This window comes from Lithobates pipiens, unplaced genomic scaffold (assembly GCF_037356315.1).
Source record: "Lithobates pipiens isolate NorthernLeopardFrog02 unplaced genomic scaffold, aLitPip1_a1.2 Scaffold_18, whole genome shotgun sequence".
Taxonomy (NCBI): domain Eukaryota; kingdom Metazoa; phylum Chordata; class Amphibia; order Anura; family Ranidae; genus Lithobates; species Lithobates pipiens.
Window position 1 is genome coordinate 348,859,744 of NW_027507758.1, and position 27,503 is coordinate 348,887,246.

The 27,503-nt window shown below is 42.4% G+C and overlaps 1 protein-coding gene across 1 annotated transcript in view; it reads left to right on the forward strand.

Moving 5' to 3' along the window:
• The first annotated feature begins 3,490 nt into the window (after nt 1-3,490).
• The window catches only part of XXYLT1 (xyloside xylosyltransferase 1), a 345,164-nt gene continuing 321,151 nt past the window's right edge, over nt 3,491-27,503 (forward strand). Inside the window, exon 1 of the mRNA XM_077487464.1 lies at nt 3,491-4,108. Within this exon, the coding sequence (XP_077343590.1) occupies nt 3,641-4,108 (468 nt within the window). The 5' untranslated portion in view covers nt 3,491-3,640. The remainder of the gene's footprint in view (nt 4,109-27,503) is intronic.

Consider the following 27,503-nt stretch of genomic DNA (forward strand, 5'->3'; position numbering starts at 1 on the left):
CTCCTGGAAAAAAGCTGTAGCCGTTTCCTGGAGGTCTGTAATGGCCTCCGGGAGGCTGCGTATATGCAGGTTACCTCTACGGACCCTATTTTCAGAATCCTCGAGCTTGTCCTGGAGATTAACAAGTTCAGCATTCAGTTTTTCCACCTCCTCCTCATGCCCCTCCAGTACTGTGGTTGTTAAGTCCATCCTCTCTTCCAACTGATTAGTGCGGTGTCCTAGCTCTTTAAGACCCTTCACCAGTTCAGCAGATAGCTTGCGGGAGGCTGCATTAATTTCATCCCTCACTATAGTGCGGAATTTCTGAAGCAGAGCATCGGAGCCAGTGTCCACAGGACTTGCCAGGTTAGAGGGGAACTGTGACAGGCTATCGTCTGAGTGCTGTGTGGCATCGTCTGGCTCAGGCGGTTCAGGCGCCATCTTGCCCTTCCCCTTCACCCTCCCCCGGGCCGGAGAGGATTTCTGCTGTGATCTGTTGCGGGGACGGTTTCGGGGCGTATTATACATACCCGCCGGTTGCCCGATAGCGTCCGCAGCGGATGGGCTTGGTGTTGTAGCGATTTACTCCAGGATGTGCTTGATTCACCGAGCGGTGCGTTCCGACTGCGCAGAGCTAAGAGATTAAGCTGCCATCTTCCCGGCGTCCGCGCATGCGCCCTCAGTTTTAGGGTTTTAATATACTTTGTAAATAGTACCCTATACATTTATAGTCAGTGGTAGTTATATCCTGTGCATTATGCCCTTTAATTACAGTGCAGGTCAGTGTGATAATCACTATGATTGCATCAGCTAGCACGTATGTACAAGTTTCATATAAAAACAATTTTTAACATATGTAAAACAAGTGACCTAATAGACAATTCTGAGTGAGATTCTTTTTGAACCAAAGATGTGGGCTTTATTTTTTGATTGTGCATTGTACTACAGCAGAATTAAAAAACATACTATATAAAAATATACTATGCATATACAATATACTAAACCTAGTATTGACAGGATATCTTCTCTATTAAAGAAAAGGATATGTAGAGGTGGTTGTCCGTATAAAAATGGCAGGGATGAGGAACAAGGAAATTACTTCTCACTAGTATATATATTACTTATTTATATATTAAATTACTTCCCACTAGTTTTATATATAAAATTACTTTATTAAATTATACAGTATATATTGTAAACTTTATGGTCAGGCAGCCATGTACCTGATCAGCGGCATCCCGGCGGGCGTCGGTCATTCCAGTATTCAAAATCCACGCCTCCTCCTCGTCTGTGATAAGCGGAACACTTAATTTCCCAGCATTCAGTGTTCCGCCTATCAAGGACATTCGCTCATCCTCATAACACAGACGAGGATGAGAGGATGTCCGTGACAGGCTGAACACTGCCTGCTGTGAAATTGAGTGTTCCGCCTATCACAGACAAGGAGGTGCGGCTTTTGAACACTGCAATGTCCGCCGTCTGTCTGCATGACATGCTGATCAGGTAGGCAGACGGCGGCTTGCGTTAGTGTGTTAGTGGTGGTTACGGTTAAGGGTAGTGTTAGTTAGTGGTGGTAGTGTTATGGTGCCATCTTGCCGAGTCATTGTAAGTCATATAGCCCAAGTCAAAGTCAAGTCGCAAGTCAGTAGTGACAAGTCAATGTCAAGTCAAGTCATTTATTGAACTCAGTCAAGCAAGTCGCAAGTCCTCAAACAGGTGACTCAAGTCTGACTTAAGTCAAGTCATGTGACTCAAGTCCCCCATCTCTGCTGATAAGGTGGCACTGATGATGGGGTGCTAATATGCAGCACTGATGGACACTCATAGGTGGCACTGAAACACCGCACTGAGGTTCACTTATAGGTGGCACTGATAGATGGCTCTGATAGGCAGCACTGATGAGGAGGCACTGATGGGTATTGATTGGCACCCCTAATGGGCACTGATTGGCAACCCTGTTGGTCCTGGTGGGCACGGGTGGAAATCCTCAGGTGATCTGCACTGATACTAAATTACTGCAGACCCTCCGTCTGGAGAGGAGCCAATTGGCTCTCCTCTACTCGCGTCTGTCAGTGCAAGTGGAGGAAAAGCCAGTAAACAGCTCTTCCTGTTTAAGCTGTGATTGGACACAGCTGATCACATGATTGGATCACAGCTGATTACCGAGTTCAGTGATGTGGTATGTCATACTGACACACCACACCAACGATCGCTGTGCTGTGTGCCCCCATGGCTTATCCTGCTGGACATCATATGGTGTTCAGCAGGATAACATAACCACTTTGCGCACGTCATTCTGCTATATGGCGGGCGGGATAGTGGTTAAAAATGCCGAACTTGGTGTTTTTAATGCTTTCATGTGCAAAGGAGGAAATACCTGCCACGTGCCTATTGCTCTCATTACATGCCTCCCAACATTTTGAGATGGGAATGAGGGACACCTACTAGCAAATGTATGTAGGCAAAGGACACGGCCCCCTGCCACACCCCCTTAAAGGAGAATTAACCAAAAAAAAAGTTTAATTAAATCTACAAGGGCTTTTTTTTTTACCACTACTATTCCTTTATACTGCCATTTTAAATTTACAAATGCAGCCATTTAGAAATTAGATGAAAGGTTTAGCACTGGAAAATGCTTTTTTTAAAGATAAAAAGTGCATTTTATATAAAACTATATAGATCAGACCAAAAGAGGGACATTGCTCCAAATCAGGGACAGTCCCTCCAAATCAGGGACACTTGGGAGCTAAGCTCATAAGGATGTTGACATTCCTTGTGACAGTAATAAAAGTGATCCCCAAAAAAAAAAAGAAAGCAACAGTGTAAGTATAAAAATAAATTAATAATAATAAGAAGAAAGTGCCCAGTCCCTCTGTCCTAGTGCAAAAGGCGAATGCGGGCGTTGGTCTTGCACGCAGGCGAACAGTGCTTGTCCCACACAGGTATCTCTGTAGATATAAAGTAGTAGCCTGTAAAGTCTTTTAAAGCGTCGCCTATGGATAATAAAATTTACGGCCTTTGTTGCTGTTGAGAGGACGTGCGCAATTTTAAAAAGCGCAACAGGTTTGGTTTCTATTTACTTGTCTTGACATCTTTTATATTTTACAAAAAAAATTAAAATAACATTGGCTTATGTATTGTGTTTTTTTGCATTAAAATTTAAAAAAGTTAAAGTTTAAAAAAATTGCGCAAATACCAATTGACATTTAAAAAAAAAAAAAAATGCAATACCCACCAATTTATTCTATATGGCCTCTGCTTTGAAAAGCATATATAACGTTTGGGGGTTCTAACAAAAAAGAAAGAGAAAGTGTCAGAACATGCCTGGTCCTAAAGTAGTGGCTGATTGGCGTATTGTGACTTGCAGTGACGTTCCTGTGTACTGTCACACGTGATGTCCCCGGGCTCAAACAATCCTGCTTCTGGATTTTGAACAAGTGCGATCAGACAGAGCAGCTGTGCGCCTGCCAACCGCAACAAGTCTCCTTTACTCCTCCACCAATCCGCGCCCTCCGAGGCAGAGGCGGGTCTTTCGCTGATTGGCCACTTGCAGTATCCATCGTCTCGTTTTCCTTGTCCATCCAGCATGGCTTCCCGCTGCCGTAGAACCATAGACAGGCACTAGGTATATAGGAAGTATGGCAGGACGCTGGTGGCCGGTATGAGTCCAGCACAGCTGGTGGCTAGCATCGTCACCATGAGGTCCTATCAGGCGCTCGTGCTGTTCCTGGCAGCCTTGGCAGTGCTTGCCTTCTATTACCTGGGCTCAGGGAAGGAGAATTTCTCCAGCACCACCAGGAGGATGAAGGAGAACAGCGCGGCTCACAACCTCATCCCGGACCTGGACCTGTCTGCTTCTTCCTCAGAGCTGAAGATGGGGGAGGGCAAGAGTAAGAACGTGGAGAACCACGGGGTGCAGGACTACCACCTACTCATGATGTTCACCAAGGTGGACAGGAGCCCCGGCCTCAAGGACAAGTTCCAGGTGGCCCTCACCTCACTGGTCAAGTATGGCAAGTTCGAGAGCTCTGAGGTGCTCAGCCTGCATTTTGTGTCCGATGAGCCCAGCAAAGAGGTCGGGAAGACGGTGCTGAGGGACCTGCTGCAGGGAGCCAGCTTCAAGTATAAGGTGGGCATCTTACAGTAATCACGTACATGGGTGAACCGCGTCGGGTGGTGTACTGAAGAAAACACCCTCCTCAAAGTGCAAGCCAGGTGCAGGCTCAGAACAATCTATATTGAAGAAATAGATTCTGGACAGCCACACTTCAGATAAAAGCCTTTATTGTAATGAATTGACAACAGACGCAGGACAAACAACAGTGACGCGTTTCACAACATCATTGTTTCTTAGCTATAACTAAGCAACAATGATGTGAAATGCGTCAGTGTTTGTCCTGCTTCTGTTGTCACATGAACGTTGATTATTTATTACAATAAAGGCTTTTATTGGAAGTGCGGCTGTCCAGAATCCCATTTCCAATCACATACATATAGATCACTGTACACTGGGCAAGAAGGACTTGCTGCAGGGAGTCAAGTATAAGGTCGGCACCAAAGGGGCATCTCACAGTAATGAGCACATACATACAGATAATTGTGCACTGGGCAAGAATATCTGATTGCCTCTCAGCAGATCACAAAGGATTTTTCCCCCTGCTGTAGCAAATTGGATAATGTTTTGCTGGGGCCTTTTGCCTTCTTCTGGATCAGCTGTGGGTATAGGATTGTGTATATGGGATTGTATGATTTCATTTTATTTTCCTTTTTATTGGTTGAACTAGATGGATTTGTCTTTTTTTTCAGTGTGTGTGTGTATGTGTGTGTGTGTGTGTGTGTGTGTGTGTGTGTATATATATATATATATATATATATATATATATATATATATATATATATATATATATAAATAAATTCCACACCCCCAGTATCTCACAAAAGTGAGTACACCCCTCACATTTTTGTAAATATTTTATTATATCTTTTCATGTGACAACGTTGAAGAAATGACACTTTGCTACAATGTAAAGTAGTGAATGTACAGCTTGTATAACAGTGTAAATTTGCTGTGCCCTCAAAATAACTGTTCAAATTGGGCCCCATTGAGCCATTCTTACTCCCCAGTGTTACAAGGTCTCAGGTGTGAATGGGGAGCAGGTGTGTTAAATTTGGTGTCATCGCTCTCTCATACTGGTCACTGGAAGTTCAACATGCCACCTCATGGCAAAGGACTCTCTGAGGATCTAAAAAAAAAAAGAATTGTTGCTCTACATGAAGATTGCCAAGACCCTGAAACTGAACTGCAGTACAGTGGCCAATACCATAAAGCGGTTTACCAGGACAGGTTCCATTCAGAACAGGCCTCGCCATGGTCGACCAAAGAAGTTGAGTGAACGTGCTCAGCGTCATATCCAGAGGTCTTTGGGAAATAGACTTATGAGTGCTGCCAGTATTGCTGCAGAGTTTGAAGGGGTGGGGGGGGGGTCAGCCTGTCAGTGCTCAGATCATACACCATACACAAGTTGGTCTGCATGGTTGTCATCCCAGAAGGAAGCCTCTTCTAAAGATGGTACACCAGAAAGAAAGCCCACAAACAGTTTGCTGAAGACAAGCAGACTAAGGACATGGATTTCTGGAACCATGTCCTGTGGTCTAATGAGACCAAGATAAACTTATTTGGTTCAGATGGTGTCAAGCGTGTGCAACCAGGTAAGGAGTACAAAGACAAGTGTGTCTTGCCTACAATCTAGCATGGTGGTGGGAGTGTTATGGCCTGGGGCTGCATGAGTGCTGCCGGCACTGGAGAACTACAGTTCATTGAGGGAACCATGAATGCCAACATGTACTGTGACATATTGAAGCCGAGCATGATCCCCCCCCCCCTCCTTTTGGAGACTGGCCCGCAGGGCAGCATTCCAACATAATGACCCCCAAACACACCTCCAAGACAACCACTGCATTACTAAAGAAGCTTAGGGTCAAAGTGATGGACTTGCCAAGTTTGTCTCCAGACCTAAACCCAATTGATCATCTGTGGGGCATCCTCAAACAGAAGGTGGAGGAGCATAGGGTCTCTAACATTCACCAGCTCCATGATGTCGTCATGGAGGAGTAGAAGAGGACTCCAGTGGCAACCACTGAAGCTCTGGTGAACTCCATGCCCAAGGCATTGCTGGAAAATAATGGTGGCCACACAAAATATTGAGCCTTTGGGCCCAATTTGGACATTTTCACTCAGGGGTGTACTCACTTTAGTTGCCAGCGGTTTAGACATTAATGGCTATGTGTTGTTATTTTGATGGGACAGCAAATTTACCCTGTTATACAAGCTGTACCTTACATTTGTAGCAAAGTGTAATTTCTTCAGTGTTGTCACATGAAAAGATATAATAAAATATTTACAAAAATGTGAAGGTTGCTCTCACTTTTGTGAGATACTGTGTGTGTGTGTGTGTGTGTGTGTGTGTGTGTATATGTGTGTGTGTATATATATATAATTAATTAGTGAAGCTGCACAATTCTGGCTAAAATGAGAATCACAATTTTTTTTATTTTTTGCTTAGAATAAAGATCATGATTCTCTCACAATTCTCATGGCATAACATCTTTCACATTATTCAAAAAAATCTGGGCTAACTATACTTTTTTTGTTTTTTTAATTAATTGAAGTGTATTTTTTTCCCCAAAAAATTGTGCTTGGAAAGGCAGCTGCGCAAATACTATGTGACATAAAATATTGCAACAACCGCCATTTTTTATATATATATATATATATATATATATATATATATATATATAAAAATAGCTAAAAATAGCACCTGAAAAATAGCACCTGAAAAATGCCTCATCTGCAATCCCACTCCTCCACTACCCCTTCCCATTGAAATGCAGCAGCGCTTTTTGGGTGCATTTAACCCTTTCTTCAGCCAATAGCAGGGGTTAAAAGCGCCCCACTAGCGGCCGAATAACTTCGCTAAAAATAGGGGCGCTTTACAGCGAACGCGGTCATGCTGTGAATGGGAAAGGGCTCTTAAAGATACTTTGTTTATAGTTATCTCCCAGCACTGACAATGTTAAACATTTCCTGGCTTTCTTTTTTTTTTTTTCCAGCTGTAAGGTTCGGTTCACACTGCAGCAATGTGGAAACCCTGTGAATCCACTGCGAGTTCCCACATCGCATGTCTCCCACTGGCAGTTCACACTGCCCTATGTGAACTGCTAGGAGTCTCAATTAAAAGCTAATGATGCAATCTGCAAATTTAGACAAGAATCGGATCCAATTCTGCTGCAGACCAAAAAAAGGGTCCTGTGCGGACCGAATGCGATGCAAATTCTGCCATACTATCTGTATGGCTGAATTTGCATTGCACGGACATTGCATGTGATTTGCACTGCGGTGCAAATCACATGCGATCTCGCACTATGCAGCAGTGTGAACCGGCCCTAAGTGAGTGGAGAATGAATTTTGTGTTTAGAATGAAAAATTTCAAACAACGTTCGGTTGATTTTCTAATCGTTAGTAGGGTCAAATCGACATTCATTTTCAACCACGGAGGTGAGAAAATTCAAAGGAGCAAAATAGAAAATTGTTCTCAATCCAACACATTTTTTGGACAGTGTATGTGGTCTTCGTTGAGAAATTACATTCATTTTAAAACTGAATGTTAAAAGCATAAAGACATTTTTGAACAACATTAGTTCATTCATCAAATGTACAAAGAATTTTTGTATGAATATTCTTGCAAATATTCTCGTCCAAAAATCAATACATATGGGCAGAATAAGGGCCCTTTTACACCTTCGGATCCGTGTTCAGCCATCCTCTTGCTCGGCAGGGATCGAACTGTGATCCGTTGATCCCCACTGAGATGGTGGATGATAAGTCTCCACACTGTTTAGGGACTGACCTGTCAGATCTCCACTCTCCTCTAAGGGGGAGGGGGGGGGGATTGGATGATTACGGACCGCCTGTCTGTTTTCATCTGATCCACCAGACGGATGGAAAATAGGTTTTCCATACGTCTGGATTTTGTGGAGCGGATTGGATGTCATGGAGCGACTGTTTAGATCCGCTGAAAAAACGGACAGGTGGTTCTGAACGGTGCACACGTGTGAAAGAGCCCTAAGACATTTAATAGCAGCAGCATGCTTTTTTTATCACCTGTCATAATGGGGTTAATAATTAAAAAAAAAATGAGCCCTTTACAGTACAAAGACAGCAGATAATCACTACTATAAGTGGTTATCCAAGTTCCACAGCCACCGAAATTGTGTGTAAATCTGACAAGCAGACTCCTGCCTGTCAGATGGAAGCATTCAGGCAGCTGCACGGCCTCCCGATTGCTTGCACTCACGCCCAGTAACAGCCCCAGTGTGTTGCACTGTATTTTCTGATATTTAAACAAATTATGCATTCTGTATGCAGGCCAACTAATTGGCTGACCAACTAATCGATTATGAAAATAGTTGTCAACTTTTTTAATAATCGACTTGTTGTTTCAGCCCTACATATCATGCTTTAAAATGGCATGCTTGTGAAACAGTACCAAACAACGGTACTTTATTATTTATTATTGCTTTCACTATAACGTTTGCAGCAATATCTCACATATGTGGTCCAAACACTGTTTACATATTACAGGTGCAACCTATGTATGCATTCGCCTTTGCGCACAAGCACGGGGGAACGGAGGCTCTTTAAACATTTCTTAAAATGTTATTTGTGTTTTTTTAACTTTGTTTTGTTTTACACTGTCTTTATTTTTTGGATCAATTTTATTACTATTACATGGGGTAAAAAAAAAATCTCTCCTTTGCCCTCCAAAGCATCTGATCAAACCAGAGATTGGTTTGACAAGATGCTTGTTCAAGCTGGTAACGACTTGTTTACATGAGACTGAAACCAGAAGTGATAAAATCTTAGTTACTGATGTCACCAAGTGATATGGACAACATCAGATCCTCTCGCTGTGTCCCAGTAACCGGATGCTGCCGGTCACATCCTTACTTTGCTCCCTGATCGTGGCGGGACCCCGTTCAACCACTTGTAAAAGTAATCCAGCGTCTGTAGTCTTATTTTCACTTACAGGTCCCCTCTGTGACAAAGTATAAGCAGCACATTAATGGACTCTGCTCCCTGCTCCTATTGGAATGTTTTTTGCACTGGTTGGCTCCCTGCCCCAGTGGTCTGCTGTATAGATTGTACTGTAGACTGCAAGAAGCTAATACTAAGTCAAGTTTAGGTGCTTACACTTCATACATGTAAGGGCCTCTTCCACATGAGGTAGATCTGCTCAGTGGAGTATGCCAGCTCAGCAGGGATCGCTCCGTCGATCTCCGCTGAGCCGGCGGATGACAGGTCGGTCTCTGCTCACTGATGGGGAGGGGCCTGTCAGAGCACTGCTGATTCCTATGTAGAGATTGCATGAAAATGGACAGCATGTCTATTTTTATCAGATCTTATCCGATCCACCAAGACGGATGACAGACAGCGAACGTATCACCAAACTTCTGATTTTTAAAGATCGGATGGGAGTTAGCGGACACCTCTCCGCTGATGTCCGTCTCCTTATAGGAGTCAATGGATGGCCCGCTCAGATCCACCTGAAAAACGGGCAGGCGGATCTGAGCAGGCTTGCCGTGTGAATGGGGCCTAAAACATACTTTTAATAATGTTTAACCCATTCCTGCCGAGCGTACACAGATGTGTGTACTCAGATTTCGGGGGTTATACCGGGATGATGCCCTCAGCTCCAAGCATCCTCTTGGTACCATTGTTTAGAGCGGGCGATCGGCTTTCCGAGGATAACCGATCCGGCTAAAAGCCGCTCGGTTGTTATCCTGGCGGAGCGTGAGGGGACGCTTTTCCAGGACCTCCTGGTGGCACAGAAGGGTCGATCGACGATCCGGCTCTTCCGGTGGCTAGTGACAGACTGGAACTAAGCTGGAAACAGCTTCGTTAGTTTCCTTGATGTAAATACAGAAGCAATGTCCCTTCCTGTTTACTCAGCTGCCAATGGCACTGGATTTAAAAAATATATACAGTATTCAGATACACCATTTTCGGTGATCTGAATACTTTGATGTGCAAAGAAGGGATTTGGGGTCTTTTAGATCCCCCGATCCCTCCATAAAGAGTACCTGTCACCACCTATTACTGTCACAAGGGATGTTTACATTCCTTGTGACAGCATTAGAAGCGATACATTTTAAAAAAAAAAAAATTTTTTAAAACACAATTTAATAATAATAATAAAAAAAAAAGAAAAAAAAAATGTCAAACTGCTGCCATCACCGCAAGCTCACGCAACAAAGAAAACGCATATGAAAGTCGCGTCCACATAACGGTGTTCAAATCACACGTGAGGTATCGCCATGATCGTCAAAGCAAGAGCAATAATTCTAGCATTAGATCTTCTCTGCAACTCTAACCTGGTAACCGTAAACATTTTTTTAAAGCGTCACCTATGGAGATTTTTAGGTATCAAAGTTTGTCGCCATTCCACGAGTGCGTGCAATTATAAAGCGTGACATATTTGGTATCTATTTACTCAGCGTAACATCATCTTTCACATTATACAAAAAAATTGGGATAACTATACTGTTTTTTTTTTTTTTTTTTTAATTCATAGTGTTCCTTTTCCCCAAAAATTGTGTTTAAAACACCGCTGCACAAATATCGTGTGACATAAAATATTGCAACAATCGCCATTTTATTCTATAGATTCTCTGCTAAAAATATATATATAATATTTGGGGGTTTTAAGTCATTTTCTAGCAAAAAATAGGGATTTTAACTTGTAAACACCAAATGTCAGGCCGCGTACACACGCGGGGACTGTTCGCTCAACTTTGTCCGCTGAACAGTGTTTCGGCGGACAGTCCGCTCGTGTGTGGGCTTCAGCGGACAGTTTCAGCGGACAGTCTGCTGAACAAAGTTTTTCGGAATTTCCGAAAAACTGTCCGCTGAAACTTTGTTTCAGCGGACAGTCCCCTCGTGTGTAGGCTTGTTCGTCAAACTAAGTTCCGCGCATGCTCAGAAAGAATTTACACGCCGAAGGTTGCATTGCAGTGTATAGGACGTCGTTTTCTAGTCCCGTCGTACGTGCCGTTCACGTCATCGCGCACGGTTTCAGCGGACTGTTCGTTCGTCGTGTGTGGGCAAGTCCGTCCATGCTTTTTTTGAGCGGACTGTCCGCTGAAACTGTTTGACGAACAAAGTTGAGCGAACAGTCCCCGCGTGTGTACGCGGCCTCAGAAATGGGCTTAATCATGAAAGGGTTAATGAATACATATGTGAATTCATTGGATCCTTTTTATATTTGCATAAGTTCAGCGTTAAAGCAACTCAGTCATATAAAAATAAAGCAAAAAGAATATTGATCAGTCTTGCAGGCTGTTCCTCTGATCATCGCTGTCTGCAGAATCTTTAGAATTTTACATTTCCTGGAAGGTGGAGATCCCTGGATTGGCCAGTTGGGACTCTTATTACTTTTCTTTGAAGGCTTTGGTTTTTTTATTTAGCAACTGAGGTGTATATTAAAGCGGTTGTATACTCGGCTTGGACATATTTACCTTCAGGTAAGCCTATAATAAGGCTTACCTGTAGGTAAAATGAATATCTCCTAAACCTACACGGTTTAGGAGATATTCACCCTGCATGCAGCCGCTGACACGCAGTGAAGGTCCGGCGTATCGTGCCAGAAAGGAGGACTCCCGTGCGCATTGAAACAGGGTGCATCTGAGCTCAATTTGAGTGTCATGGCAAAGGCTGTGAAAACTTATGTACATGTGATTTGTTTCATTTTTTTTTTTTTTTTATAAATTTGCAAAGATTTCAAACAAACTTCTTTCATGTTGTCATTATGGGATATTGTTTGTAGAATTTTGAGGGAAATAATAAATTTAATCCATTTTGAAATAAAGCTGTAACATAACAAAATGTGAAAAAAGTGAAGCACTGTGGATACTTTCCGGATGCGCTGTATCTGCTGATCACTTTTATTGTTCAGGTGGCGCCACACTCATGGGAAAGCCTGTGAACCATTCTTCCCAGGAGCCTGGGACGACATCCAACCGCATCAGGCTGGAGAGTGGTAGGAACATACAAACCTTGATTTAATAAAAAGATGTATTACATAAAAAAAAAATTATATATTTATATAACTCCACGCCCACCTACAACTACAGATACACGCCCATGGTGCACACATGTATCATGTATTTAAACAACGATCGAAGCACACATGTGAGGTATTACCGGAAAGGTTGGAGTGGGAGCAACAATTCTAGCACCAGAGCTCACGGTTTACCCTAAACCAGTGATGGCGAACCTTGGCACCCCAGATGTTTTGGAACTACATTTCCCATGATGCTCAACTACACTGCAGAGTGCATGAGCATCATGGGAAATGTAGTTCCAAAACATCTGGGGTGCCAAGGTTCGCCATCATTACCCTAAACTGATCAGCAATGAAGGCTTTTAAAGCATCACCTATGGAGATTTTTGAGTATTGTAGCTCTTTTTTTTTTTCCGATTTAAGTTGGACACACAAAGACTTGACATGCTTGACATCTATTTATTTAATACGACCCATTTTATACTTTACCAAAAAAAAAAATAGGAAATTAATTGTGTGTTTGCACTAAAATGTATTATTACTTCCCAAAAATATGTATTTACAGTTGTGCAAATAGGATGTAACGTAAAAACTATCATCATTTTCTACATTGTGATACGAGACTATGGACCCAGGAAGGGTTAAAAAGTCCATGTAACATATGTTAAGAGTCCCAAATAAAGTTCATCAGATGTGGGCAGCACTAGTGGCAGCATTCCTAAGCCCCTGTACACACGGTCGGAGATTTCGACAACCAAATCCGTCGGATCTTGTCCGAAACTGTTGCATACACACGGTCGGACAAAGTTGTCGAAAAATCCGATCTTTCAGAACGTGATGACGTAATTTTGTTACGATGGAACTACATTCAGGCTAGTAGCCAATAGCTTTGATGTAGGAATTTTGATCTGAGCATGCGTGGCACTTGGTCCGATCAAAATTCTCTACACATGATTGGAGTATGTCCGACCGGCCCAGTTGGTCGGGAAATATTTCCAACAAGTTGGAAAATTGGGTCCGACGGATATTCGGACGGAATCAGTCCGATGCATACCACACACAGTCGGATTTTCCGACGGATTCTCCGACCGTGTGTACAAGGGCTAAGAGTAAGCCAGCCCTATAGGATCAGAAACAAAACCAGAACAAAAGAGGGCTTTAATGTACAATGGTCATAAAAACCCTTTATAGAATGTAAGAGGAAGTAAGGCTCATCTATAGGTCCAACACTGTGCCGAATAACCCATCCTGCAGGAACCACTGGGACAGAAGATGAAGCTGTCAGGTCTGACGAGGTGAGCCAAGGACGCTGGATGGAATGCCTGAACTGCTCACATTAGTTGGAGCGTATCTGGAGCAGTCAGCTCCAATCGACTAGCCTGTGAAACTACACCAAGTCACCCCATCCGCTGGAGAGTGTGTCCCAAATGCGCCCCAACCGGCGTGAGGCAGTTCCGAGACACCATCCAGCATCCTTGGCTTCACTTGCCAGAACCTGACCACTTCATCATCTGACCCAGTGGTTCCTGCAGAATGGGATGTTAGCAATGGTGTTGGACCTATTGATGAGCCTTACATTCTCCTACATCCTGTGAGTTTTTATGACCGTTGTACATTAAAGCCTTATTCTGATGCTGCACTTAGATGGCACTTCCCCCTCTTTTGTTCCTGTTTTTATTCTACGCGGCCTTTGCTTTCAGAATATATGTAATGTTCTGGGGGTTTAAGTAATTTTATGGGCAAAACAGAAGATTTTTACATGTGTGCAAAAAAATAAAAAAATAAATAAAAATGAAAACCTTGCTCTAGTGCTAAACTGCTTAAATACACATGAAAGTTGTGTACGGTAACTGCCAAAAGATTCCTCCATTCCAGAGATGTACACAGCTCATTGCAGTCATGCCTGCCATTTGACAGAACTTTGAAAGATATGAATAATAGGCTGTGGCGCTAAACCCAAAATCATATGCCTGGCATGTTATAGCCTGTCTGTAAAAATATATATATAATGTTAGTGATCTATCTGCAAACTATATAATGCAAAATTATGACTCAGTGCTGAAATATTATTTAGGCATTATAAAATTAGAGTGAAAAGTAATAATTGGTAAGTGTAAATACATGCTGACACTGCTGTGTCCAATTAATATAAATTACATATGACAATAACACCAAAATTCATTCAAGAATTCATACAAAAATAATTAATGCCAAAATCCTTGTGCATGGGAAAAAACTTTCAAAGCCGCATCCTAGGATCACTAAAAATGTCCCATATAATAATGTCCTAGGTAGCAGTAACACAAAATAAAGTGGCACTTTCTGCACTAGTCAATCTTCAATGCAGAGAAAACACTCATCCAGAAGATGTCACTCTGACGAAACGCGTAGGGGGTGGCTACATCACATGCGCCCTTCCTACAGCCAGAAGCGGCCGGCAGAGATTGTTTACACATAACGCAAACTTTTTAACTTGCAAATGTGAGTAGTTTTTTATACTTAATTAAATAAAATGATTGCTTAAACGTACTACACCATGGATGTGTTTTTCCCTCTAATGCACATATCAACGGAGTTTATATAAATTGAAGAGTGAACATTTCCCCAGCGCACCAGCAGCAAAATCCAGATAGCAGCACAGAGGCTCGTACTGTGAAAGCCCATCCAACCCCACAGGGGTACAAGTTCTGGTGAGAGCATTCACATTACCATAGAACTGAGTGGCACACCGGGGACAAGTGTTTTCTCTGCATTGAAGATTGGCACTTTCTGCACTAGTCACTTTATTTTGTGTTACTGCTACCTAGGACATTATAATATGGGACATTTTTAGTGATCCTAGGATGCGGCTTTGAAAGTTTTTTATTTTTTTTTTTTTTTCCCATGCACAAGGATTTTGGCATTAATTATTTTTGTATGAATTCTTGAATGAATGTTGGTGTTATTGTCATCTGTAATTTTATATTAATTTGACACAGCAGTGTCAGCACATATTTACACTTACCAGTTATTACTTTTCACTCTAATTTTATAATGCTTAAATAATATTTCAGCACTGAGTCATAATTTTGCATTATATAGTTTGCAGATAGATCACTAACATTATATATATATATATGTATGTATGTATGTATGTATGTATATGTATATATATATATATATATATATATATGTATATAATTTTTTTTTTTTTTTTTTTTTTTTACAGACAGGCTATAACATGCCAGGCATATGATTTTGGGTTTAGCACCTCAGCCTATTATTCATATCTTTCAAATTTAATACTCCCCCCCCCCCCATTTTAGGTAAAGGCAGCTCTAACCCCTGTAAATTTTACTTTCACTAATTTGCATTTATATTTTTAATTTTCCATTTGTTTTCTATTTCACCTATTTTAGTTACTCACAGGGTGGGTAGTCCGTAGCGCGACTTTATTTATTTACATTTGACAGAACTTGATCTTTCTGCTGCAGTTTCACTTTCACTTGAAGTGATATAAAAGTGATTTGTAAAGCCTTTTTTAATGTAGTTTATAAGTGGTTTATATTTACCTGTTCTGTGCAATAGTGTTGTACGTAGTGGTCCTTTACCTCCTCTTTTGTAGTCCCCTCCTGTTGCTGTCTGCTTTTTCTCTTTTGCATGTGCCTTCACAGCAAGCTGTGTGCTATGGGGACACGCATGCAGGAGCACTCCCAAGCAGAGCTGAATGTGTCCATAGACATGCACAGTATGACTCAGCCATGCCCCCCTCACAGGATTTGCCTGACAGTGGCAGGAGTCAAGCAGTGGGGCACAGAGCAGGATTGATAGAGGACTTGAGTGTTTGTTTTGGGGGTGGGGGGCACAACAAGTGGTAAAACCTTTTTTTTATTTTATTTTTTAGCTTTTAAAGTGTTACTAAACCCACAACAGTAAAATCAGTGTGTACATGCAGTAAAGCATGCTTTTTATACCCATTGTGTAACCTAAGGGGTTAATCCTCTGCATTGTGTAAAATGGCAGATCCTGTATGCACAGATCCTCCTCTTCTTCCACTGACTCCAGGACATGTCAGGATAAGAGAGTTACTGGAGTCAGACTGCACATGCTTAGTTTGGGCTGTATTGCTAGAGTTTTTTCTCTTGGGTGCGTGCATGTGATCAGCACAGGGCCAATCAGCACTGTATAGACAGAGGGTCAGGGGTCCTGGATCCTAATAGGACAGCTCAGTGCATTATAAAAATGTCTCCTACAAGCTTTACCAGGAATTGAGAGAAGTCACAAGACTGCTACATACTGCAGATGAGAAAGGGTATTTAGCAGTTTGTTTACCAAAATAATTGCATTTCTATGTGCTATAGTGAATGCAGGCTCCTGGGTTTAGTAACACTTTAATGCAGGGAATACATTAAGGTTAAATTATTTTAACTTTAGAACCACTTTTAAACCCTCCTTTCAAAAATCAAAGTTTAAATGTAGCTGCATCTTTTTACACCATTGCCTCCTGCCCTTGTTTAGTGCAGTCATTCCAGCGTTACCACCCACTGAAAGATGCAGGGTGCTGCTTCTGCCTGTAGAAGGACCCCTTGGCCTCCTTTGTCTCCCTGGGGTCTTCTAGATATGTGGGTTCTGACCATCTTTTCCATTTTGTTACTTGCTCATTAGGACAGCTGGCAATGCACTGATAACGTGTGTGCAGTGGTTGGGGGGAGTGCAGCTGTCCTGTGGGTGTGCTCTTGTGCTGTGCTTGGCTGGTGCATGCGCATTATGGATCCACTTGTGCTGCTTACAAAGCATTATTGCTAGTGGTACACCGAATGGAAATTTGGTCCCGAAACCAAAAATGCAGGATGCACTTTGCCGAAAACCAAAAATGACAGTTTAAAAAAAATATTTATTTTTATATATAATTGTATTCCACTTTTAATATCATCAATTTAAATTAATATGCATTTATTGTTGGCCATTATTGATACCTTTTTAGTGCCAGAAAAGCTCAAGAAATATGCAGTCTCCGACCATCACTTGTATCATGTCTGGAATCTCTTACTTAAATTTAAAAACATTGTTAATAGTATTGGTAACATTTCCATTTAGTTTACCTCTAGCAGACAGTGGTACAGGAAATGGTCCGAGACTGCAGTCATAGCACAGGAGGTGATCAGAGACTGCCGTCGTAGCACAGGAGGTGATCAGAGACTGCCGTCGTAGCACAGGAGGTGATCAGAGACTGCCGTCGTAGCACAGGAGGTGATCAGAGACTGCCGTCGTAGCACAGGAGGTGATCAGAGACTGCCGTCGTAGCACAGGAGGTGATCAGAGACTGCCGTCGTAGCACAGGAGGTGATCAGAGACTGCCGTCGTAGCACAGGAGGTGATCAGAGACTGCCGCCGTAGCACAGGAGGTGATCAGAGACTGCCGCCGTAGCACAGGAGGTGATCAGAGACTGCCGCCGTAGCACAGGAGGTGATCAGAGACTGCCGCCGTAGCACAGGAGGTGATCAGAGACTGCCGCCGTAGCACAGGAGGTGATCAGAGACTGCCGCCGTAGCACAGGAGGTGATCAGAGACTGCCGCCGTAGCACAGGAGGTGATCAGAGACTGCCGCCGTAGCACAGGAGGTGATCAGAGACTGCCGCCGTAGCACAGGAGGTGATCAGAGACTGCCGCCGTAGCACAGGAGGTGATCAGAGACTGCCGCCGTAGCACAGGAGGTGATCAGAGACTGCCGCCGTAGCACAGGAGGTGATCAGAGACTGCCGCCGTAGCACAGGAGGTGATCAGAGACTGCCGCCGTAGCACAGGAGGTGATCAGAGACTGCCGCCGTAGCACAGGAGGTGATCAGAGACTGCCGCCGTAGCACAGGAGGTGATCAGAGACTGCCGTCGTAGCACAGGAGGTGATCAGAGACTGCAAACATGATACAAGAGATCGGTGCCCATCAAATGCAGCCTCATTAGTGCCCGTGAGACACAGCCTGCCAGTGCCCGGTACTATCCAGTGCTTCTCCGGGCTCTCCCGTGCCTTTTGGGACCCAGAGAAAGGATCAGCCGCCGTCAGATGAGGACCATAGAGATTTCCGGTGACCAGGTGGTCACCAGTCTTCTCTATGACGGTCAGTTATGGCATCACGTCCAGGCCGCGGATGTAAACAAAGCCACGATCGCGGCTGGTAAGCATGAGATCGTGGATTTTTTTCCCCCCAATCTCTTATTGACCCTGCATCTCTCCATAAAGAGAACCTGTCGTGAATGATTCCTATTACGAGGGATGTTTACTTTCCTTGCAATAGGAATAAAAGTGATAAAAAAAAAACAAAAAATTGTAAAAGAAAGTGTAAAAATAAAATTAATGAAGTAAAAATAAAATAAAATTTAAAACGCCCCTGTCACCTGTAGCTTACGCTCAGAAGTGATCGCACATGCAAGTCCCGCCCACATATGTAAACGCTATTCAAACCACACATGTGAGGTATCACCACGTGCGTTAGAGCGTGAGCAACAATTATAGCACTAGACCTCCTCTGTAACTCTAAACATGTAACCTGTAAAATATTTTAAAGTGTTGCTTCTGGAGATTTTTAAGTACCGAAGTTTGGCGTCATTCCATGAGTGTGCGCAATTTTAAAGCATGACATGTGGGGTATCTATTTACTCGACGTAACGTTTTTTCACATTATACAAAGTAATTGGACTAACTTTACTGTTTTGTTATTTTTGAAATCGCGAAACTGTTTTTTTATTTTTCCAACAAAAAGAAACACGTTTGAAAAATTGTTGCGCAAATACCGTGTGAGATAAAAAAAAGTTGCAACGACCAGCATTTTATTCCCTCTGCTAAAAAAAATATATAATGTTTGGGGGTTCTGAGTAATTTTCTAGCAAAAAAATGATTTTTACATGTAGGAAAGGAGTGCCAGAATAGGCCCGGTATGGAAGTGATGACTGGACAATGAAAGGAGAAGTGGCACAGTGATGAGCTGTTCACTCCTATCAGTATGTTTTTGCGCTGGGACACACCTGACTGGCTCTTTGTACTGCTTCACTCTTTCCCTCTGAGCTCAGTTGTACAGGGACTGCAAGATGCGGATATTAAAGCGGTTCTTCACCCTAAAGGGGAAGTTCCGCTAATCTTATCCCTCCCCCCCTCCGGTGCCACAATCGGCACCTTTCAGGGGGGAGGGGGGTGCAGTTACCTGGATAATCCAGGTAACTGCACCCACTTCCGGCCAGACCGCCGCAGACCCCCGCAGACGCTCCGCCCCCCCCCCGTTGTGTTCTGGGAAACACACAGTTCCCAGAGACACAGCGGGGGACCATAAGAGACGCGCAGCGCGACTCGCGCATGCGCAGTAGGGAACCGGGCAGTGAAGCCGTCATGCTTAACTTCCCGATTCCCTGACAGAGGATGGCGGCGGTGGCAGCAGCGAGACGAGCGATCGCTCGTCATCTGCCGCCGACATCGCTGGAACCTGGGACAGGTAAGTGTGATTTTATTAAAAGTCAGCAGCTGCAATATTAGTAGCTGCTGGCTTTTAATATTTTTTTTTTAGGTGCAGCTCCTCTTTAAGCCAAATATGTTTACATTTAAAAAGAATACATTAGGGACCTCATACTAGCAGTTGTCTACATGTTTATGAATCTTGATGCGAATGTGCGCACAGCGTATTTCCCCGAACTTGAACGTTTCTATTAACCACTTTGCGACTGCCCTATAGCAGTTTACCTGCTACAGTTTGGCAGCTGTGCGTAGGATCACAGGTGATCCCGCACTTCCGGGTAGGGGGGTGCAAATGTGCGCCGCTGGCGGCTTGCCTCCACTGTGATTATACTCAGCGGGAGCTTATCGGTAGGTACTGTGGACACTATGTCCGTCAATCATCAGCCAGAGAGACAGAACTGCAATCTGCCTATGTAAACAAGGCAAATTGCCGTTCTGATAGGAAGGAAGGCATGGATCCTGTGTCTCTGCAAAGCAGGGACTAGGATCTATGTCTTCCTTGAGTGAAAGCACCTCCCACAGTTTAGTAAAACGCTGGCTAGGCACACAGTTTACCCTTTGATCACCCCTGATGTTAACCCCTTCCCAGCCAGTGACAGTGCATATTTTTAGCATTGATCACTGTATTAGTGTCGCAGGTTCTCAAAAAGCATCAGTCGGTGTCAGAATGTCTGCCACAATATTGCAGTCCTGCTATAAGTCACTGATTGCCACCATTACTAGTTAAAAAAAAAAAAAAAAAAAGAAAGAAATCTCATAGTTTGTAGATGTTGTTTATAACTTTTGCGCAAACCAATTAATATACGCTTATTGGGTTTTGTTTTTTTTCTAACACAAATATGAAGCAGAATACATATTGGCCTAAATTGATGAAGAAATGTGATTTTGTTTTTGTTTTTTATTTTTTAATTCATTGGATATGTTTTAAAGTAAAAAATATGTTTTTGTTTTGTTTTTTTCAAAATTGTCGAATATTATTTATTTATTTATTAGTGCAAAAAATAAAAATACCACCAAAACACAGCTCTATTTGTGGGAAAAGGAACAAAAAATGTATTTGGGTATAGTGTCTCTTGTCTGTGCAATTGTCACTTAAAATAATGCAGTCCAGTGTCACAAAAAAATGTCCTGGTCATGTTCTGGAGAAGTGGTTAATATTCACCTGGAATTCAGCTTTTAAGAGGATGCAGTTTTCTATTTGTGTCACAAGATGTCACCATTGATCAGTAAGTTTGTTACTCTATCCAGCTAGGAAGGTAGTTTGATATTTACCAGTGACAGTCTAGGTTTACATTCCCTTAAATGTTTTATTTTGTTTTAAATGGCATATACCAGTCTAGTAGCATTCTATGCTTTACTTTCAGTGAACCGTATGTTAAACCAGAGGTGCGTGCAGTCAGTGAATAGGAACTGGTCTTGTAATATGTGTTAGGAAAAACAAGGATCAGTGGAAATGTTAAAAAATAGTCATCGTTCACATGGAATGCCATCAATTTAATGCCTTTTTCTTTTCAGGAAAACTACAAGTCCTATTCATATTAACACCTTTATACTGTATTGTGATAATTTTCATGTAATTGAAAAAAGAAATCTAGGCTGATTGCTGTGCTTCTATTGATAGCACACTCATTGAGGGCTTATTCATAGTACAGCCTGAAACACAATTGGCTTTCATAATTGCTAGTCTTGTACTTTACAGCAATTATTTATCATTGCCATTGTTTAATTGTCTTGCATCGTTAAACAAATAATGTTTAATCCTGTATGATATGCAAAACTAGTAAAAATAAGAATTTGGCAAAAGTAATTTTTTTTTTTTAACACTACATCATCAGAATAAAAATTCATATTTTTGTTTTTGTGTTCAATTGACTGGATTGTGTAGTGTTATTTGATTTACACATCACCACTCAGACCAATAAACAGATGTAGTAGACCCCTCCATATTTTATTATATCTTTTCATGTGACAACACTGAATTTACCGGCATTTATAATGGCACCCCTGGCATCTAAACATGTAGTGCATTTGAGGGTGCAGGAAGTTGCATGCTGCAAAAGCACCATGCGATCTTCCTTTTGGCTGAAGTTTTAAAAGTGTGCAGGGACCGTTTTTCCTGTGTTACCCGCAAGGTATAGCAGCCCGTTCAAGTAAATGGGCCGCTGTGTCTGCTTGAATGTGGGGCGCACCAAACAAATAGGTGTGCGCACCTAACCTTATGTTTTAAGTGTATGTTAAACCAAAACCTTTTTCTAGTTTTGGAAAGCGTGGGAAAAGAGCAGAACCTCTGTCAGCTTCATTAGAGAGCTTTACTCTCTCTTCCTGTCCTGCTGATGTTTTACCAGACTCAGAGTAAGGCGCACAACGCAAACAAACAAAAATTATTTTCTTTATAGTAGGGAAAAGCTAGAACTAATGTCAATTGGCAGGCAGGAAAGTAGAAAAAACAGCAGATTCCAAATTTTCAGACAAATATTCTTCCAAAGATTCTTGAGACTAGCGGTCAAGATAGGAACAGAGATCCGGCACTTTAAATTTCAAGCCCTCCCCTTCGCTCTGTCCTCAGCCCAACGCATCTTTACAAAGGTGTTGGGAGGCACTGGCTCTGCTAAGGTTAAAGGCGATAACTATTATCCCTTACCTGGACGACCTCCTAGTGGGGGCGGAATCCTACCAAGTTATTAGCCGATATCCAGACTGTACAGGACTTCCTTCAATCTCTAGGCTGGTTAATAAACAAAGAGAAGTCTTCTTTATTTCCGGCCCAGAAAGTAGGCCAAAGTTTTTCTCCTGCAGGAAAAGGTCTCAAAAATGATGCAAACATTGTCAGTACAGACCAATCAGTCGGTCTCACTGAGAGACGTTTCAAGAGCAGTGGGTCTGATGACCTCTTGCTTTCCCGCAGTGCCATGGGCAAGATTTAATCAATGCTCATTACAGCTGTTTCTATTAAGGAACTGGGACAGAGACGCAAGTTCCCTGGAATCAAGGGTCTTGTTATCCTCCAGGGTAAATGGAAGCTTGTGGTGGGGGAGGACACACCTTCACCTAACGAGGTCTGCCATGGTCCATTCCTATATCCCAGAGGATCACAACGGATGCAAGTTCCTGGGGATGGGAAGCTCATCTCAGCAACACAATGGCGCAGAGAGAATGGTCCTGAAAGGAAGCAAGAGCTTTATCGAATCAGAGAGAGATTCTAGCTGTTCAGAGAGCCTTACAGGCATTTCAGACGGAAAACAGGAGTAACAATCTGCAGATTCTATCTGACAATATCGCTACTGTTGCGTACCTCAACAAACAGGGAGGTACAAGGAGTCGGATACTTTAATCTATCGCCCAGGGGATTCTATCTTGGGCAGAAGGGAATCTAGCCTTAATTACAGCAGTGCACCTGAAGGGGACACAAAACTGTCAGATTACCTCAGCCGCTAACGGGTATGTCGAGACAATTGTTCCCTTCATCTCAAAATCTTTGTGAATCTCACCAACAGATCGGGATGTCTTAAAGTGGACCTGTTCACAGATCAGAACAGTCGCAAGACAGAGAAGTTATTTTCTCTAAACCCTGCGGATCAATCATTTGACATCGATGCTCTGGCGAATCCGTGGCTATTCAGCATCTTCCTGCCAATTAGGCTAATTTCAGAAGTTCCTTCTAGAAGAAACAGATCTTATCCTAATAGCCCCTTTTTGGCCCAAGAGGCCATGGATTTTCATGTTGCACACTCTAGACTCAGAGCGTCCACTAAGTCTTTCAAAGAGGCAAGACTTATTATCACAGGGTCCAGTGTCGCACCCACAGTTGGTTTCCTTGACGGCCTGGTATCTGAAGAAAAGATACTAAGAGCCCAAGGGTTCTCTGACAAAGTAGTCAAGACCCTGGTAAATTGCAGAAAAACAGTCACTACAGCCATATACTCCCAGGTCTGGAAGAAATTTAACTTGTGGTTGTCTGAAAATCAAAGATTAACTCATGATGTTCCTTCAATTTTGGAATTTTTTCAAGAGGGTTTTGACAAAGGTCTTTCAGTTAGTACTTTAAAGGTAGAAGCGACAGCTATCAAGAGAGAAAATTTTGTTTTTTAGACATGAGTAGAATTCTTCTTGTTAACCTTGAGGTCACAAGACTTTTAAAAAAACAGACACCTTGTTTGTCCTCTTTTCAGGAGCACGCAAGGGAAAGGGTGCATGTAAAGCCACCTTGGCTAGATGGATGAAGCAAACTATTTCTGAAACGTACAAAATTAGGGAAGTTCCTCCGCCTTTTGTCACTGCGCACACAACAAGAGCTTTGTCTGTGTCTTGGGCTGAGAGGGCTGGAGCCTCACCAAAACACATTTGCAGGGCTGCCACATAGTCCAGTTTTTCGACCTTCATTAAACATTATCGCCTTGATCTCCTCCTATCTGCTCAGGAGCAGGCATTTGGTCGCAAGGTCCTTCAGGCAGTTGTCCCTCCCTAAATTGAAGTTCTGGCTCATCGTCTTAGAGTAAAGCTGAGTTAGACTTACTGGTAACTCCTTTTCTGAGAGTCTTCCACGACAGCCAGATTCCCACCCAGATTTGTCTTGAAGTTATGTGTATTATGCATATGTTTTACAGAATACTGTTTTCAAGAATACTGACATGGGGCCTGGAGGACTGTCCTCTGGTGGGGGGGTTAACGTGTTTCCTGTCCTGGTAGCAGAAGCCCTAGGTCTCATGGCTGTCCTGGAAGACTCCCCGAAAAGGAGTTACCGGTGAGTCTAACTCAGATTATTTAATATTATTGATATTAGCAGGTGTGTGTGTATATGTTGTAAGGCTGGCCGCAGGCCAGCCTGTATTTGTGGGAGGAGCCCGGGCGCTATTTAAGCCTCCCTCCCTGGCTGTGACGACGTCTGTGACTATTTCCGGGTACCCACCCTCCCGGTTCCCACTTTCTCGGTATTTACAAGCAAGCAGGTATTCATACAGGGTATGCCCTCTTTTCAGGTATACTGACCTACAGGCCGAGGCACAATGCAGGTCTTAGTTAGGTTGCTCTCAGGTGTCGAGGAGGGCTCTGATTACAAATACTAGTGTTGTACCGATATCAGTATTGGTGCCAGTACTAAGCATTTGCACTCGATACCTGTTAAATAAAGTCGCAAGCCGCAATGAAATCGGATTTCCAAATAGCACTGATCTGTGGCTTTGAAATCGCACTGAAGTAACACAATTTAAAAGCCACAGAAGAACTGTTCTTCATAATTATAAAGTAACTTTTATTTTCGTTAGTCTAAAAAACTGTCACAACATTAAAAATAGGTATTGATAATAGATATCAGGAATTGAGAAAAAGTATCGGTACTTGTACATCCTCTTCTGGGGTGCCCCGTCGGCGCTTCTTGCTCCTCCTGTCTTCAGAGTGCCTCTATAGCAAGCAACAAAGTACAGTATAATATAGAGTTCCCTCTATAGCAAGGTAAAAAATAAATCTACCTTTAAAATCACTTCTTTCTTCCTGCCAGGACCTTATGTCCCATGAGGCATTGCTCCACACATGTTCCCAAGCTCTCAGGCACTTACTGACATGTATGGAGGGTGTAGTGAGCTGTATGTGTGCTGCACTGTGTATACTGACCTATATGGAGGGTGTAGTGAGCTGTATGTGTGCTACACTGTGTATACTGACCTGTATGGAGGGTGTAGTGCACTGTATGTGTGCTACACTGTGTATACTGACCTGTATGGAGGGTGTAGTGCGCTGTATGTGTGCTACACTGTGTATACTGACCTGTATGGAGGGTGTAGTGAGCTGTATGTGTGCTGCACGGTGTATACTGACATGTATGGAGGGTGTAGTGCACTGTATGTGTGCTACACTGTGTATACTGACCTGTATGGAGGGTGTAGTGCGCTGTATGTGTGCTACACTGTGTATACTGACCTGTATGGAGGGTGTAGTGAGCTGTATGTGTGCTGCACGGTGTATACTGACATGTATAGAGGGTGTAGTGAGCTGTATGTGTGCTGCACGGTGTATACTGACATGTATAGAGGGTGTAGTGAGCTGTATGTGTGCTACATAGTGGATACTGACATCCTATGGAGGGTGTACTTCACTGTATTTCATGATATGTAAACAAATAATGCATTCCGTAAGCAGTTTAACTAATTATTTATGAAATAGATTATAATTGATTATGTTGAATAGTTTTTTCAGCCATAGCTGTACATTAAACTTTAATTTGAAGAATGATGCTGCTTTTGGTAAGCAGTTAGAAGATTAATATTTATAGATTTTAGTTTGTTTAGTAGACTTTCAAATTCAGCTGATTTCTATTTTTTTCCTCACTTTAATTCCTCCCTTAATTTTTCTCATATATATATATTTTTGTTGGCTTTCAAACAGCTCAAATATTAGCAGCCATGCGTCATTAAAATTCATCATTCTCACGTAAAAGTATGTTACATTGTTAAAGCCTACGTTTTTAGCAAAAAAAAAATCAACCCTGCAGCATGCATGGTGCTATTAAAAAGGTTGTAAACCTCCGTAAAAAACAGCCTGCAAGACAAAGGCATAATGAGCTAGTATGCATCGCATACTAGCTCATTATGAAATACTTACCTTAGAACGATCAGATATTTACAGTACGTACAGGTAAGCTTTATTATAGGATTACTTGTAGGTAAAAGTGATGTAAGAGAGTTTACAACCACCTTAAATAATAGTCTGTGTGTGTGTGTGTGTGTGTGTGTGTGTGTGTATATAGCAGTGATTAAGAAACCTTTCTGAATGTGATCCAGTTTTTACTTTCCATAAGTAAGGAAATGGAGACAGGTGAAGGGTATACATCTAAATGACCGTGTGTTGGGAGGGCCAGGATGTCCGTGGTAAACACAGGAAATGGGAAAAGGAAGCTGGTAAATCCTTGTTGTAGTAAAACTTTCAGATGATTATGGGACACTAACTTTATTTATTTTTGTTTAAAGCTAGAAATAGACATACATTTGGTGTTTAGGTACATCGGTAACATTTGCTTTCAATCCTGTCTGTTGTTGCTGGTGATCCTACAAGATGAACACTTATGCAGCATCTACTAAATGATTTTCTTATATGCTACTGAGGCCATAAAGGTATGGCAAGGTGATGTGGAGAGGTTGTGTCCCTGCACCTCCTTATCGGGATGGCAGACTTAGAGGAAACATCCATTTGAAAGTTACTGCAGCAGCAGTTTTGCTTCTTATTGTTTTTTTTATTTTCTTTATTTGTGTTGAATGTTTTAACTCAGTATTTCACATAGCGTACTCTTTGAGGGGGAGAAAATGTCCGCTGTCAGCACAGCAGAATTTATGGTGAGAGCTTTTATTTGTCACATAAACAATTGCAAGGTTTTGGAGCCACAGGGGACCTCTTCATCAGGGAACAGTGAAGGGGTCCTGTTATGGCTCAATCATTGCAGTTCTTTGCAGGTCAATACAATGTATGGAGTGTGTATTATTTTTCCCATCCATAGAAATGTGTACGCACTTTGCGGACAATTTAATCAGAAGCCTGTTTAAAGTTTATGTAAAGCCTCACCTTGTAAAACGACCCATTCAGTTTAAAATAAAAATGAAAGTCAAAACATTGCTGGTGTATAGATATATCAACACAAGTCTGATCATTGCAGGAGAGCAGGCTGAGTTCTCAGCACAGCTAGAAATGTATTGTAATGCCTAGCGTGGTCAGTTTGAAATTAGAAAGCAGAGGGAAAAGCAGGAACACAAAGGAAGAAATACAGAGAGAACAGAATACTTTTTCATACAAGTACATGGTATAGCAGGCACATCCAAAATCTGAAATCCTGGGCTGACCTAGTCTTCTTTTTGAAGAAAAAAATACATATATTGTGATCAGGGACATAACAAGAAATTAGGTGTCACCCTTTCCCTCCCAACAAAAAAAAAACTATATT